The 17,522-nt window shown below is 38.4% G+C and overlaps 1 protein-coding gene across 1 annotated transcript in view; it reads right to left on the bottom strand.

Annotated features, from left to right (window-relative positions):
• The window catches only part of LOC128200109 (uncharacterized), a 117,575-nt gene that overhangs the window by 39,624 nt on the left and 60,429 nt on the right, over positions 1-17,522 (bottom strand). The window contains exon 2 of the mRNA XM_052892350.1: positions 15,787-15,850. Coding sequence (XP_052748310.1) covers positions 15,787-15,850 — 64 coding nt within the window. The remainder of the gene's footprint in view (positions 1-15,786; positions 15,851-17,522) is intronic.

The raw sequence follows: 17,522 nt of genomic DNA on the forward strand, positions 1-17,522 counted from the left end.
GGGGTTAAGTTGAGCCCTTATCAGGTCACTAGCGACCCGCCCCGGCTTCGCACGGGTGCAATGCTTATACTAAATATAACTACACTACCTACTACAGAATGTCCTTATAAACAACGTTTACAGTTTTTTTTTGTTATTAGACAATACAAATATGATAATGTGCTATAGCGCGAAGCGTGGCCTTCGACGCGCTATTATATAGTCGCGCGCCGCCGTCCGGGCCGGTACCGCCGCACCGCTATGACCCTGCATTTTAAATCTGTAATATCTTCAGAAATATTCATTTAAATTACATGCTGTAAAGGGCCATATAGATCTATATTAAATGTATAGTATATTTAAGGTACTTAATTGGATGAAAATTAATGCTGTATTGCTTAAAATCACTTCGCAAATAAGCCATTTTTCCCCGTAAAATAAACGATAAAAAATGGTTATTGTGGGTTATCCTTAAGAGATAGACATACCATCGTGGATTTTTTTGTTGACCTTTTTAAGGTGTACAATACTGTAGTACATTATTTTGATTCATCTCGTGGGGTTCAGCCAGCGTTTGGAATGTAAGTGCAAAAAAATGTGTTTATTTACGACATCACATCAGAAACCTCTAAATTTATCAGTGTTCCTCTACAATATTATGCATGTATTATACATATAAACCTTACTCTTGAATCATTCTATCTATTAAAAGAAACTGCTGCAAAATCCGTTGCGTACTTTTAAAGATTTAAGCATATATAAGGACGGACAGACAGCGACAGCGACTTTGTTTTATACTATGTAATGATAACGATGATGCAGTAATTTTACTACGTATATAAAAGTACGTATACGAAAGAAAAGAGCTTGAGTGGCGACCGCGTACGGGCAAACGCGATGTAGGTCGACCCCCCACTAGATGGAGTGACGACCTAAAATGCATTGAAGGGAATCAGTGGATGCAGGTGGCTCAGGACCGTTGTTTATGGCGGTCTATGGGGGAGGCTTATGTCCAGCAGTGGACGGATAATGGCTGGAATGATGTTGATGATGACAGTTACTATGTAAAGCGTAGAAACTGTAGCTGTTATGTAAAATGGATTTATTTGAGTTTGGCTATGACGTGGTTTTTTTTTTTTTGATGGGTGAAAATGGTATGGTATCCCCGCCTGCGCTAACGGGATACGCTGGCGGAGCACCAGTGAAGGGTTGAAGGGGATGAGAATGAAAACAGGCCAGTTAGCCCATCATGATGAATTCATCAAGAATTAACCACGATAGTTTCCAGGGGGAACCGCGAGGAGGTCGACCTGGCTGGGTATATTGCTAGCAATGGGATTCTCAGTCTCCATTACTAACAATCCCTTTCCCCCCGCTATGACGTGGTTGGGAGCCTCCAGTAAGTCATGCTCACTAAAATGTCCAGACAGGTGGTGGCGTGGTGGGCCGAGTTACTGAGTTCCCTGAAATATGATTGAGCGCACTGATGGCGCGGTTTCAGTGATGTTTCCTCCCACGAACACTCAGGTTATGGAATGAGCTCCCTGCCGAGGTTTTCCCAACAGACTACAGCATGGGGTTCTTCAAAAGGGGGGTAAAGAGGTTTCTTCAGGGTCGGCAACGCGCGCGTGATGCCTCTGGTATTGCAGGCGTTCATAGGCTACGGTAACCGCGTACCATCAGGTGGGCCGTATGCTAGTTTGCCACCTCAGTGGTATACAAAAAAACAGCCGGCTCACACGTCATACTCGTGAACGGGTACTGCCTTTTATTTTTAATAGATGATAATGGTATGGCGACCTTACCTGCGCTAACGCAATATGCAACTTAGAATGGCAAACAAGCTGACGACCCTCCTGATCGGAAAGTGGTAACCGTCGCCTGTGGACATGAGCAGTACCATGGACATAACAGAATATACTGTTTCACCCATGATATTTTTATAGAATATAAAAAATTACAGCTTTTTTTGAAGTCGGTTCAAACTATTAACCCTTTATATAGACATTAAGCTGCCGGCTTTTAATTTGTTTGACCGTATGTCCCGAGTTTACTAGGTTTAAGTATTATATACATTACACTAACATTTTAAGGTTCATTGCACTCGAGTAATGACAGGGGACCATTGTCCCTTCATTAAGGGACCCAACATTTAGTATGAATAAAATAAACGCTCCTGGACACGTGATAGAGCCCCATCTAGACTATGTAAAAGCAAAGTGAAGGAATTAGTAATAATGCCTACCTAACATCATATCAGCCGGGGAGAAGGGATTGTTAGTAATGGAGACTGAGAATCCCATTGCTAGCAATATACCCAACCAGGTCGACCTCCTCGCGGTTCCCCCTGGAAACTATCATGGTTAATTCCTGATGAATTCATCATGACGGGCTAACTGGCCTGTTTTCATTCTCATCTATCACCCTTCACTGGTGCTCCGCCATCGTATCCCGTTAGCGCAGGCGGGGTTACCATACCATTTTCACCCATCAAAAAAAAAAAATACATCATATCAGCCAGGGGATGGGATTATTAGTAATTGGGAGGTTAGTCTTCATTGCTATCATAATACCCTAACAGGTCGACCTCCACGCGGTTCCCCCTGGAAACTATCGTGACTAATTTATCGTTGAATTCGTCACGACGGGCTGATTGACCTGCCTTTTCATCCTCACCTGTCACCTCTCACCGGTACCCCGCTAGTGTATACCTATAGCGCAAGCGGAGTTACCATTCCATTATCATCCATTAAAAAAAAAGTAATATTTTATACAACTTAGAATGGCAAACAAGCTGACGGCCCACTTGATGGAAAGTGGTAACCGTCCCTGTAGATATGAGCAGTACCATGGACATAACAGAGTATACTGTTTCGCCCATGATACCCCCCATGCGTTGCCATTCCTGAGGACTCAGGTGTTATTCCTCTGTACCCAGTAAATTCACTGCCATATCCCACCCTTCAAACCGAAACACAGCCATGCAAACACAACTGCTTCACAGTTGAAACACGAATGGGACAGAGGTACCCAAGCAATCGACTTTTGTACAAAGTCTCCCTCTCCCTTTAACTGTCCATTGCTGAATATAAGCGCCCCCCAGGGGGGGGGGAGGGTTGCCAATGGTTGCCACGCTTGACAGGCATACTGAAAACTGCAGTTAAGCTTTGTCTCCCATGTACAGACAACGCCTACTTATATATATATAATATATATATATATATTCTTTATTGCACTAAAACATACAGTAACAACAATAAGTTAATAACAATGTTAGCAAAGGTAAGCAGTAAGCTTAAGGTAAGCAGTAAGGTAAGTAGTAAGCTTACAACTTTATTATATTTTTTTTTATTATATTATTAAGATATTGATAAAAAAAAACCTCTGAACAACCATTAACACATAAACACAACAATACCAATTTCGTCACAAAGTTATCATAATAGGTTCAAAAACAACACATTTTAACGACAAATTAAATTTTGTACCGAGATAAAAGTTACTCTACTATTCTAGGGTTCAAAGTTAAAAAAATAAAACCTATTTTGAATTAATTTCAATGTTTAATAGTTAAATTACATGAGGTTATTGCCGTGTGGTCGCGGCATAGAATGGGCCACCCCTTCCTTTCCCGTGGGTGTCGTAAGAGGCGACTAAAGGAGGGCGAGGGATGGGCAGCAGCGTTCCTCTTAAAACATCTCCAAAGCCTAACTGCGGTTGCCAATCCACCTGTCGAGCGTGGTAACAGCAGAAATACGAATGAGACTGAGGTCCCCAAGCAATATCTTTACGCAAATTAATACCAAGTTCAGTAAAAAAGTAATTAAATAAAAAAAAAAAGGTTTAAATTTATGTTTTATTTTCTTACTAAACTGTGGCAGCGCATTGGGGGTATCATGTGCGACAACGTATACGATGTAATGTCCATGGTACTGCTCATGTCTATAGGCGACGGTTACCACTTTCCATCAGGTGGACTGTCAGCTCGTTCGCCGTTCTAAATTGCGGACGAAAAGCTAGTCTCAAATAAAAATAATTTCTTGCTGTCTTTCATTGCGAAACCCTAAATGTTTGGTCAATATAATAACGTAAGCGAAGCCGGGAACTGTCAACAGTATGTTCACCAACAAAATAGCTTTGGGCTAATCTGATAACAGTATTATTGAAGAGAAAAACTTCCAGACTCAACGGCCTAAGGAAAACACGTAAAAAATATATAAACTCCTTATATAATATAAACTAAATTTGACTGCCTTGGTCAAAGATTTTTTTTATACAACTTAGAATGGCAAACAAGCTGACGGCCCACCTGATGGAAATTGGTAACTGTCACCTATAAACATGAGCCGTACCATGGACATAACAGAGTATACTGTTTCGCCCATGATACCGCCCATGCGTTGCCATTCCTGAGGACTCAGATGTTATTCCTCTGTACCCTGTAAATTCATGCCATATCCCACCCTTTCCCATTTCCATTTCCATTGATTATTTCATCTTTTCTTTTCTTTTTTCTAATTATATCTTTATATTATATGAATATATCAAGTATTACTTTATATTTCCTCTATTCAATAATGCACCGCCTACTTATTTCTCTGTTCGCCCAATGCTCGACTGGTAGAGAACACCGTCCGGTGTTAAGTCCGTCAAATGTGCACAGAGTTCTACTGTGAATTAAAGTTTAAATAAATAAATAAATGTGTTAGAAAGAGACAAACGATATAGCTCTCTGTCAGATTAGAACAATCGGGACATTGGGTATGTGAAAATAAAATAATTGAATAAATTAGATGAGAATTCAACAATGGACGGTACTACATAATCCGTCCATTTTCCTGTGTAACGCATCCCGCCCTCTATCCCCAGGGTTCCATTGTGTTTCTAATATCATGGTTTATAAAAGATGGGAATTAACATAATCTGTATCAATTTTGGAAAATTAATAATGTTATTTTTCATTTATGGATGATAATTTTTTTTTATACAACTTATAATGGCAAACAAGCTGACGGCCCACCTGATTAAAAGTGGTAACCGTCGCCTATAGACATGAGCAGTACCATGGGCATAATAGAGTATACTGTTTCGCCCATGACACCCCCCATGCGTTGCCATTCCTGAGGACTCAGGTGTTATTCCTCTGTACCCTGTAAATTCACGCCATATCCCACCTTTCAAACCGAAACACAGCTATGCAAACACAACTGCTTCACGGTTGAAACACGAATGGGACAGAGGTACCCAAGCAATCGACTTTTGTACAAAGTTTCCCTCTGTTAAATGGAATGATTTCTTTTAATGGGATGATAATGGAATGGGTTTTTTTTTAATGGGTGTTAATGGAATGGTAGCCCCGTTTTGCGCTAACGTATTTGCGTATACCGCTTGCAGGATACCAGTAAGGAATGATAGGTGAGAACGAAAAGACAGGTCAGTTAGCCCATCGTGATGAATACACCTGGAATTCAGCACGATGTTTTCCAGGGACCACCACGTGGAGGTCGATCTGTACTAGCAATGTACACAGACAGCCCTGTATTTCGAGGCTGTTTTGACGCCGAAGAAACGGCTGCTCACGTAATCCTGGAACATGAAGCTGTGGCCTATCAACGTTTAGAAATCCTCGGAACGGTGAGGTCGCTCCGTGAGGCCTGTGAAGATCCCAGGAAGCTTCTGCGCTTCTGGGCGGAGTTGGGTTGGCTGTACTAGCCACGACTCATACGCACAACGGCCCAAATGAGAGGATAAGCGCGGAAAATAGAGTCCTATTTACATTACATTACATTACATTACATTACATTACATTACATTACATTACATTACATTACATTACATTACATTACATTACATTACATTACATTACATTACATTACATTACATTACATTACATTACATTACATTACATTACATTACATTACATTACATTACATTACATTACATTACATTACATTACATTACATTACATTACATTACATTACATTACATTACATTACATTACATTACATTACATTACATTACATTACATTACATTACATTACATTACATTACATTACATTACATTACATTACATTACATTACATTACATTACATTACATTACATTACATTACATTACATTACATTACATTACATTACATTACATTACATTACATTACATTACATTACATTACATTACATTACATTACATTACATTACATTACATTACATTACATTACATTACATTACATTACATTACATTACATTACATTACATTACATTACATTACATTACATTACATTACATTACATTACATTACATTACATTACATTACATTACATTACATTACATTACATTACATTACATTACATTACATTACATTACATTACATTACATTACATTACATTACATTACATTACATTACATTACATTACATTACATTACATTACATTACATTACATTACATTACATTACATTACATTACATTACATTACATTACATTACATTACATTACATTACATTACATTACATTACATTACATTACATTACATTACATTACATTACATTACATTACATTACATTACATTACATTACATTACATTACATTACATTACAAGAAGTTATTAGTAGCAAGACTAAATCCATTGCTATCAATATATCCTGTCAGTAGATAGCGTGAATTTACTGGGTACAGAGGAATAACACCTGAATTCTCAGGAATGGCAACGCATGGGGGGCATCGTGGGCGAAACAGTATACTCTGTTATGTCATGATACTGCTCATGTCTATAGGGGCCGGTTACCATTTTCCATCAGGTGGGCCGTCAGCTTGTTTGCCATTCTAAGTTGTATAAAAACTAATTATTTATTTATATTTATTCGCATGCCACGTGGTACAAATTAGATATTACAACAAGTAAGAACATAAGACACGTGACACCCCTTATGGGCACCGTAATTTACAGAGTGAACCATCCACTTTTGATGACAGTTCAAATTACAGAGTATTATTTATTTTTATTTATAACTTGTTTACAATTACTCCTCTCCATCCAAAGGTTGCCTGCAAGAGATCGCTCTTAGCGATAAGGCCGCCCATTGTTTTCTCACTGTGATCATTTCTTGTAATTGTTTGTATCTATAATAAGTTTACTATTGTAGTCTTTTGGAGGAAACAATAAAGTGTACCTATCTATCTTATATTATGAACTAGCGGCCTGTCCCGGCGTCGCACGGGTGGACATTTTTAAATTTCAAAAAGTAGCCATTAAGGCTGCACACGCGACAAAAGCTTAAAAATGGAGTAACTTCTCCCGTTTTCCCAACACTTCCCTTCATTGCTCTGCTCCTATTGATCGTAGCGTGATGAAATGTATACTATAACCTGCTCAGGAGTATGAAGAATAATTTTGCCGAGATTCGTTAAAATCCGTCGAGTAGTTTTTGTTTCTATAACGAACATACAGACAGACAGACAGAAATTTTACTGATTGCATTTTTGGCATCAGTATCGATCACTAATCACCCGCTGATAGTTATTTTGGAAATATATTTCATGTACAGAATTGACCTCTCTACAGATTTATTATACTATATATTTATGTAAATGTAATAATACATAATAGCTAGTCATCTCAAAAAAAAATCATTTATTTTATAACATGTTTTATTTATTTATTTAGTACCTCCCTGTCTTCACATTTTTTTTTTAAATATAATAAAATAATCTCTTTTAAATTAATTATTTAATCACTTTCTAATGATTATTACAGGAAATCTTCTTTCCGAGCGCAGGCACGGCTCTCACGCGTGGACTGAACTCGAACAAGAGCAATTTTAAATTTAAATTCGACACAGGCCGGGCCGGGCCGAACTTCGCCGGCGGCAATACATTTGGGAAATCAAGGTGTGTTTACGCGAGTGGCACACACGCACGCCTGTGTGTGCTCGCTGGTGTGTGGTACACGCGGTGGGAGGTAGCGGGAACTTTAATGGATGATAATTAAATGGTAACCCCGCCTGCGCTGACGGTATACGCTGGCGGGGCACCAGTGAGGGATGATAGGTGACGATGAAAGCAGATCAGTTTATCATTTAACCACGATGGTTTCCAAGGGAAACCACGTGGAGATCGATTATGTGAGTGACGAAACAGTATACTCTCTGTTACGTCCATGGTACTGCACATGTCTATAGGCGACGGTTACCACTTTCCATCAGGTGGACCGTCAGCTTGTTTGCCATTCTAAGTTGTATAAAAAAAAGATCGATCTGATATGTTAGCAATGGGGCAGTTAGACCCCATTACTAACAATCCCTTTCCCCCCTGCGCCCATCGTGATGAATACACCTAGAATTCAGCACGATGGTTTCTAGAGGGTCCACGGGGAGATCGACTTGATAAAGTGCATTGTTAGCAATAGAACTGGTAGTCCGCAGCGGGGAAAATGGTTATCAGCAATAGGTAACTTTCCTAAACTACAATAGGTAGAACTACCAAAAACACGACCATTGCGCACGCGCCCATTGTCGTATTTAAGCGTTGCATCTTAAAACATCACCAAAAGCCAAACTGCACTTTCTAATCCGCTTGCCAAACGTGGTAACTACTAGCAAATTTCCCCCAATAATAAAGGCCTACGTTCAGCAGTGGACAGATGACGACTCATATGATTTTAACAAAGGGAGACTTTGTACAAAAGTCGTTTGCTTGCGCACCTCTGTCCCATTCGTGTTTCTACCGTGAAGCAGTTGTGTTTGCACGGCTATTTCGGTTTCGGTTTGAAGGGTGGGATATGCCAGTGAATTTATAGGGTACAGAGGAATAACACCTGAGTCCTCAGGAATGGCAACGCATGGGGAGTATCGTGGGTAAAACAGTATACTCTGTTATGTCCATAGTACTGTGCATATCTATAGGCGACGGTTACCACTTTCCATCAGGTGGGCCGTCAGCTTGTTTGCCATACTAAGTTGTATAAAAAAAAGACTCTTGTAACTTGGACCACAACCATTACACACACAGTGGCACGCAACCCGTAACCGCCATGCAAAATTCATGGCTTACTTACAAATTACGTGCTAACTAACGGGTGACGCTTTCAATTCTTGCCATAACGTTTTGACCTTAGCCTATCTGGTGTCCCTGGGCAAAATTTGTACTTAGGGAGTCTGGGCAAAATTTGGGCATAATTCCTCCACGGCAATAAATGGGTCGACCCTTCTGTTCCCGTGGGTGTCGTAAGAGGCAACTAAGGGAACTTAATGGTCGTGGGTTTTTTTTTGATGGGTGAAAATGGTATGGTAACCCCGCCTGCGCTAACGGGATACGCTGGCGGAGCTCCAGTGAAGGGTGATAGATGAGAATGAAAACAGGCCAGTTAGCCCATCATGATAAATTCATCAGGAATTAACCATGATAGTTTCCAGGGGGAACCGCGAGGAGGTCGACCTGATTGGGTATATTGCTAACAATGGGATCCCTTTCCTCCACAATGAGGAATGGTCGTGGGTTAGGTTACGGCGTCCCTCTTAAAACATCACTAAAGTCTAACCGCGATAGCCAACCCGACTGCCAAGTGTGGCAACTACTGGCAAAAATGTACCTTATGTGGGACTTCTATGTCCAGCAGTGGACAATTAACGCCTGAAATAATAATAACAAACTCCCGAGCGAAATTCCTACTTACATTAATATTTATGGGTTACCTCAAAACGAAGTTGAGGGGAAAGGGATTGTTAGTAATGGAGACTTAGAATCCCATTGCTAGCAATACACCCAACCAGGTCGACCTCCTCGCGGTTCTCCCTGGAAACTATCATGGTTAATTCCTGATGAATTCATCACGATAGGCTAACTGGCCTGTTTTCATTCTCATCTATCACCCTTCACTGGTGCTCCGCCAGCGTATCCCGTTAGCGCAGGCGGGGTTACATTACCATTTTCACCCATCAAAAAAAAAACCTCAAAACGAAGCTCACGCTTGTCCATTTCCAGTAACAAATTACGTTTACAAAATTATTTTATATAATATGTTCCAGGACTGTTCTCGACAATTGAATTCCAGCAGGCACTGCCCTCGGGCCTTTTTCTTTGCTGTAAACTTTTTATTAAAAAAAAAAAAAAACATTAAAAAATTACCAGTAAAATTAAAACATTGTACATTTGTTATTCTATTACGCAGTATTTGCCTTATATTGTTACGTTATTAATATAAAATATAATTATAAATGGCCGTGTGGTCCCCGCACAGAATGGACCATCCCTTCCTTTCCCGTGGGTGTCGTAAGAGGCGACTAACGGAGAGCGAGAGATAGGCAGCAGCGTCCCGTCTTAAAACATCTCCAAAGCCTAACTGCGGTTGCCAATCCACCTGCCACCCCTTCCTTTCCTGTGGATGTCGTAAGAGGCCACTAACCGAGGGCGAGGGATGGGCAGCAGCGTCCCTCTTATCCCTTCTTTGTATACTAGTGGAAATTTCCATCATAACATTGAACGCCCAAAAATTATATAAAAGAACAAGTTCACTTTAAGTTGATCGTGTCTGGATACCTTTTTAATGTCCATTGCAAAAAAAAACATAGCTGTAAAATTTATTTTTTTTTAACCATTTTAACCTTTAATTTTGAACATGAATTATATCACCTTGATTTATTTCACCAATAAAAAAAATCATGCAAAGAAGGGTTAAAACATCTCTAAAGCCAAGCGGTTGCCGATCCGCCTGCCAGGCGTGGCAACTACTGGCAAAACTCCCCTTATAGAGGAGGTTTATGTCCAGCAGTCGACAGTTAAAGGCTGGTATGATGATGATTATAAATCAAATCCCTTTTTGGTGTATTTTTTTATTTAAATTCCAAATTTAAATATGTAAGAAGCCTGTTTCCAACCGACTTAAAAAAAAGAGATTCTCGATTCGGTTGTGTTTTTTTTTATGTTTGTCACCTCATAACTCCGTCAGTTGTAAACCAATATGGATTTTTTTTACCTAAAAGAGCATGTAGGTAAATGTTAAAAAAAAACAACTTCAATTGCGAAAAAAAAAAACAGTTATTTTGACCTAAGAACTAAACTACCATAACGATTTTGATAAAATTTCCATGAGACTGAGTATATAAGTAAGTTTTTTATTACAACACAGGGTGCAAACGAGCATGCGGCTCACCTGATGGTAAGTGACTACCGCCGCCCATGGTCACCCACAACACTAAAGGCATTGCAGGTGTGCTGCCGGCCTTTTAAAAAGGAATATGCTCTTTTCTTGTAGGTTATGTTGTCGTATCGGTTCGGAAATACTGCTGCTGGAAGTTGATTCCAAAGAGTGGTTGTGCGCGGAAGAAAGTGCCTTGAAAAACGCACGGCGGAGGACTCGTCCAGAAGTATATCGTTTCACATAAAAAGGAATTTTGAAAATCGGTTTAAAACTAAGAGAGTTATGAGGTAGTAAACGTAAAAACATACCAGAGGGAGACTTTGTACAAAAGTCGTTTGCTTGAGCACCTCTGTCCTATTCGTGTTTCTACCGTGAAGCAGTCGTGTCTGCATGGCTGTGTTTCAGTTTGAAGGGTGGGATATGGCAGTGAATTTACAGGGTACAGAGGAATAACACCTGAGTCCTCAGGAATGGCATCACATGGGGGGTGGAGGAAAGGCTAAGGCTGGCACTGCTCATGTGTATAGGCGACGGTTACCACTTTCCGTCAGGTGGGCCGTCAGCTTGTTTGACCTTCTAAGTTATATAAAAAAATACAATCTACTTGAGAACCGCCATCTTTTTAAAGTAGGTTAAACAAAAAATAGAACGGAAAATGTAAAAATACAAAATATAAAAGAGTTTGAGTTAATAAAATTTGTGGCAAGTTTTATATTTAGGTACCTAAGGAACTCCCAAGGAAGGCAGTTCTCGATTAGTTTGATTTTTTTTGCGACTACATTATTCTATTCCGTCGTCAATTCTAAACTGGTTTTCACTCTTATGATACTGTGCGTGCGTGTGTGTATGTGTGTGTGTTTTATAAGCAAAATATGCTATAAATGTTTTTATTTTTTGTGGAACATACCACAAGAAATAAAAACAGTGTTCTTCCATTGTACCAAAACCAATTTTAATAAAATTTCTACGGGCTTTCGCTCCCAATTTGAAAATATATCCTATATTTTCAAATTGGGAGCCTTATACCCTTAAAAAAAATTCTAAATCGGCTTACAAATGACGTAATTATGTGGTAGCAAACTTCAAAAATTATTACCGAATTGAGAATCGATAGAGAAGAGACAAAGGAAATAAACCTAATGCAATTTACTGACAAAACACTGTAATAAAAAATATATCGATAAATTGTACCTAACACATACTAAATATCTTGTATGTGTGCTATTAAGTATGTGTATGTTTATGTATATTTTCATTGTGTATATATAATATATGTATGTATAATTATGTGTATGCATGTGTGTATATGTATATATGTGTATGTTTGTATATGATAACATTTATACAATAGTGCTCCACCTGCCCTTTGTCTTTTTCTCAACGTCCTCTACCCAAAGGTTGTCTGGAAGAGATTGCTTAGCGATAAGGCAGCCTTTTGTATTACTTCTTTTATTATTATTTACTTGGTGCAATAAAGTGTAAAATAAATAAATAAATGGCAATCGAAATATAAGGCAACACAGTTGCATCTTATCTAATGTAATACAATTATAATTCGACAATGTTTGTTCAGGCATCATGAAAAAATTACTGCACCAAATTAGATGCGGTTATCACAGCTGCGTTTCTGTAAATCTATCTTAAAATCTAGCTATTTAATTGTTTATTCTACATCTGAAATCCACGCGTACGACGAAGTGGACTTTAAACTAATAATAGACATTTTTAACTCAGTAAACGCAGACAAAGCCACTAGGCGCAGCTAGTAAAATCCATATTTATACGCAATCATAGCTGTAAATCGCAAATACTAACAATAACTCCCACTGCCAACACCATATCGATGGAGGCGCGTGGATGGCCGCAGTTCAGACTAATTGCACGATTAAATATTCACTTTCCGGCTTCTGTCGGCACTATCACGCTAATAAATAGTTAATAGGGGTCGGCAGTACTGTGTTCGACAAGCTTATAATCTCTACACTGTTATCTATACGATATTCCTCGGCCTTGTCTGCATTATATTTCGTCTATCACATTTATATATAATATACGAGTAGAATCTTAAAATCTATCTATCTTAGCAGAGAGAGACTTTGTACAAAAATCCTTTGCTTGGGTACCTCTGTCACATTCGTGTTTCAACCGTAAAGCAGTTGTGTTTGCATGGCTGTGTTTCGGTTTGATCCACCCTTCAATATGGCGTGCATGGTACAGAGAAATAACACTTGAGTCTTCAGGAATGGCAACGCATGGGGGGTATCATGGGCGAAACAGTATACTCTGTTATGTCCATGCTACTGCTCATGTGTATAGGCGACGGTTATCACTTTGCATCAGGTGGTCCGTCAGCTTGTTTGCCATTCTAAGTTGTATAAAAAAAATTATATATATATATATATATATATATATATATATATATATATATATATATATATATATATATATTAATATATATATATATATATATATATTAATCCTATATACAAATATATTATACAAAATAATATACAATTGTAAAAAAAAACAAGAAGCCATCCCGAAAGCGGACAATTTAATTTCCACTAATAAACCACTGAGTGATGTCGAGAATTGTACGTTAGTAAGTAATTGGGAGTAAATTGTACAATTTACAATAATATATAAACAAGCGCCGTACACTGGACGGACGCCATTTTCTCGTTTTCTGTCTTTAGTGATGGTCTCTAACGTTAGGTAACATGTCGATGGATTTATTTATTTTTATTTAAAACTAGCCGTACCGGCTTCGCACGGGTGGACATTTTTACGACATTTTAAAAAGTGATTATTGTGACATAACGATAATAGTTGGACATATAGTATCATGAAGTTTTTTGTAGTTATTGATATTTTCTTCAATATTGTAGAACATACTTTTGTTCTATCACCAATAGTTTCCGCAGCGCACGCGAAGAAATATATTTTATAGCATTTTTTTTTTGTACACCTTGAGTTACGTTACTAAAGTTTTAGTAAGGAACCCTAATCTTTTCTAGCAATAAATGTAGCGTACGTTACTCCATCCTGAGTAATAGCTTTCTAATGGTGAAGGAATTTTTGCAATCGGTGAAGTAGTTTTTGAGTTTATTACTTACTGCGGGTGCCAACCCAATTTGCAGAGGGGGAAAGGGTTGTTAGTAATGGAGACTAATCCCATTGTTAGCAATATACCCAACCAGGTCGACCTCCTCGCGGTTCTCCCTGGAAACTATCATGATTAATTCCTGATGAATTCATCATGATGGGCTAACTGGCATGTTTTCATCCTCATCAATCACCCTTCACTAATGCTCCGCCAGCGTATCCCATTAGCGCAGGCGGGGTTACCATACCATTTTCATTCAATAAAAAAAAAAAAAACAATTTTCAAGCGTGGTAACTATTGGCAAAATTTCCCTTATTGGAAGGCCTATGTTCAACAGTGGGCGGTTAACAGCTGATATGGTATGGACGTTCATGCCATGCATTATCACTCTTAAAGAAAATCTATCGTCCTTATTCTTATGGTGTTACATTTTCATGGGAATCCAGTAATGTTACAGCTTTATCTTCTTTCAAACCGAAACACAGACATGCAAGCGCAATTTCTTGAGTTTATTTCAGTCAAACGAATGAAATCAGAGGAAAAAACTAGTAATGTAATAACATTACCCTCCTGTCTTTAGCAGTCAGGCAAAACAGACGAAGTCTCCTATTCGGACTCGATTAAAAATAATCGATAAAATAATCGACAAAATCGCATCCCTATTTTATGTGCAGGTGAACTTTGTACTAACTATCTCTACAACGCTTAACTCTGAAACTGTTTAAATTTCATACTAAATAAAATTGCACCTTAAAACTGAGAGCGTATAGTTCAATATCAAACTTCCATAATTCCTACTTAGTACCTTTTGATTCGAACCTACTTTGGCTTTTACAGAACTTTCTGTGCAAGTGATAGTAGACCTTAGCTGTGTTGTATTAAAGTTAATTTCAATATAAGAGAAATTTCAAGATTGTGTATTATATATTTAGAGGAATTAGAATGAAATAGCTATGTAGGTATAATAGTTACATAATACCAAAAACGACGATGTTCCAAGAAACGCATATTCTTGGCCTAAAATTCAGGTAAACTTCCCAAATTTTATAATAATATATAATTGTACAAACAAAACATGGCCGCCAATTTAAAAAAAAAATACCTAATATTTCTATTTATTATTTTTTTCATAATTTTAAAGTTTCTATTATTATTATTTCTTCAGAGATCTAAAAATATTTATTACTTTGTATTTTTTGTATATATGTCAATAGATATGTATTTAAATATCTTTTTATGTGTTTGTGTGTGTATTTATACACGTTTATACGTATGTATGTACGTGTATGTTAGTAATAATTAATTCTTTATATAAAGGTTTTAACGTAATAGTAAAAATATAATAAAATTATATATATATATATATATATATATATATATATATATATATATATATATATATATATATATATATATATATATATATATATATATATCAATGACGGGTGACTCATTTCAACTCAAGGACTCGCTAACCATGTCGAATCCATCGACGAATTCGCTTGCCACTTGTCCAGAGGGCCTGGTTTCATATTCTATCGAAGTGGTCATGATGAAGGGAATCCACTTACCTTTAGGATTCGCTGTGGTGCTCGTGGAGCTGGGAAGCACTACTGGAACAGCTGCACTGGTAACCTGACAAAAAAAGGAATTAAATAAATAGATTCGGATTTCACTAGAGGGAGACTTTGTACAAGTCGTTTGCTTGGCCACCTCTGTCCTATTCGTATTTCTACCGGGAAGCAGTTGTGTTTGCATGGCTGTGTTTCGGTTTGAAGGGTGAGAGTAATAACAGTACAGAGGAATAACTCCTGAGTCCTCAGGAATGGCAACGCATGGACGATATCATGGGCGAAACAGTATACTCTGTTATGTCAATGGTACTGCTCATGTGTATAGGCGACGGTTACCACTTTCCATCAGGTGGGCCGTCAGCTTGTTTGCCATTCTATGTTGGATTAAAAATCCGCTACTATTAGTATGTGTATGACTTCTAACACTAGAAGATTGACCGCCACTATCACTACCAGGAGTTCCACATGAGACATCTTTACTCCGGCGCCCAAATTGCCCGAATGGCTAACACTACACTATGATACTAGAGGATGAGACACGTGTCGCAAAGCGTGCGTGGACGGAATGGCAGTCAGAGATTGACGGCTGATATGGAAGGTTTGTAGAATTTCCTATAATAATAATAGTTGTCAACGACCATTCGCCTTGTAGTCCTGGCATTGAATAACTCCCCCCTCCACCCCCTCTTCCTTTTTCATGGTTATCGTAAAGAAGGGCGAGGGATTGGCAGCAGCGTCCCTCTTAAAACATTTCCAAAGCCTACCTACGGTTGCCAACCCGCCTGCCAAGCGTGGCAACTACTGGCAAAACCCCCCAAGGGGAGGCTTAAGTTTAGCAGTGGACAGTTAAAGCCTGATATGATGATGATAAAACATAACACCTAATTATTTTTTACCACGAGAGTGGCAATAAAACATACAGCCCGCCTGATAATAAACAATCACTGTAGCCTATGGACGCCTGCAACACTAGGATTTCTTTTTAAAGGGTGATATTGGAATGGTAACCCCGTCTGCGCTAACGGTATACGCTGGCGGAACACCAGTGAAGGGTGATTGATGAGAATGAAAACAGGCCAGTTAGCCCATCATGATGAATTCATCAGGAATTAACCACGATGGTTTCCAGGGGGAATCACGTGGAGGTCGACCTAATAAGGCGTATTGCTAGCAATGGATCTGTCAACCTCTATTGCTAACAATCCCTTTCTCCCCGCAACGCTAGGATTGTCACGTGCGCGTTGTCGACCCTGAAGACACCTTAACATTTTATAAGCCTGCTTGAAGAAACCCATACTGTAGTCTCTAGGGAAAACCTCGGCAGATACCCCGTTCAAGCTAGTACCGAGTAAAACAAATAGATTCTTTTGAAAAAACAGTTTTTTATTACCATTCTCTTTAACCACAGGTAAAATACATAGTGGTATATTCTTGTAACAATATTATTTCATTTGTTCTGTATCAAATACGTCTGTTTTTGTAGCGTTAGAAAAATAATATGTCGGCAGATGCCGGCCGTAAGAAAAATACACGCGGTAAATCTCGAATCGAGTTTTATATCGATTCGCCACAACGAAATTTGTCTTTCGTTTTTTTAAACTTACGAAGCGAAAACACATCTCCCACATACTTCTGGGCTCCAAGTACTTTATGGAAAGAGGTACATTATTATTGTTACACTGTCATTTAATATCCCACTTGTGGGCATGGTCTTTTCCCATAAAACTTAAAAG

Source organism: Galleria mellonella, unplaced genomic scaffold (genome assembly GCF_026898425.1).
Source record: "Galleria mellonella isolate WM207_F2 unplaced genomic scaffold, CSIRO_AGI_GalMel_v1 utg158, whole genome shotgun sequence".
Classification (NCBI taxonomy): domain Eukaryota; kingdom Metazoa; phylum Arthropoda; class Insecta; order Lepidoptera; family Pyralidae; genus Galleria; species Galleria mellonella.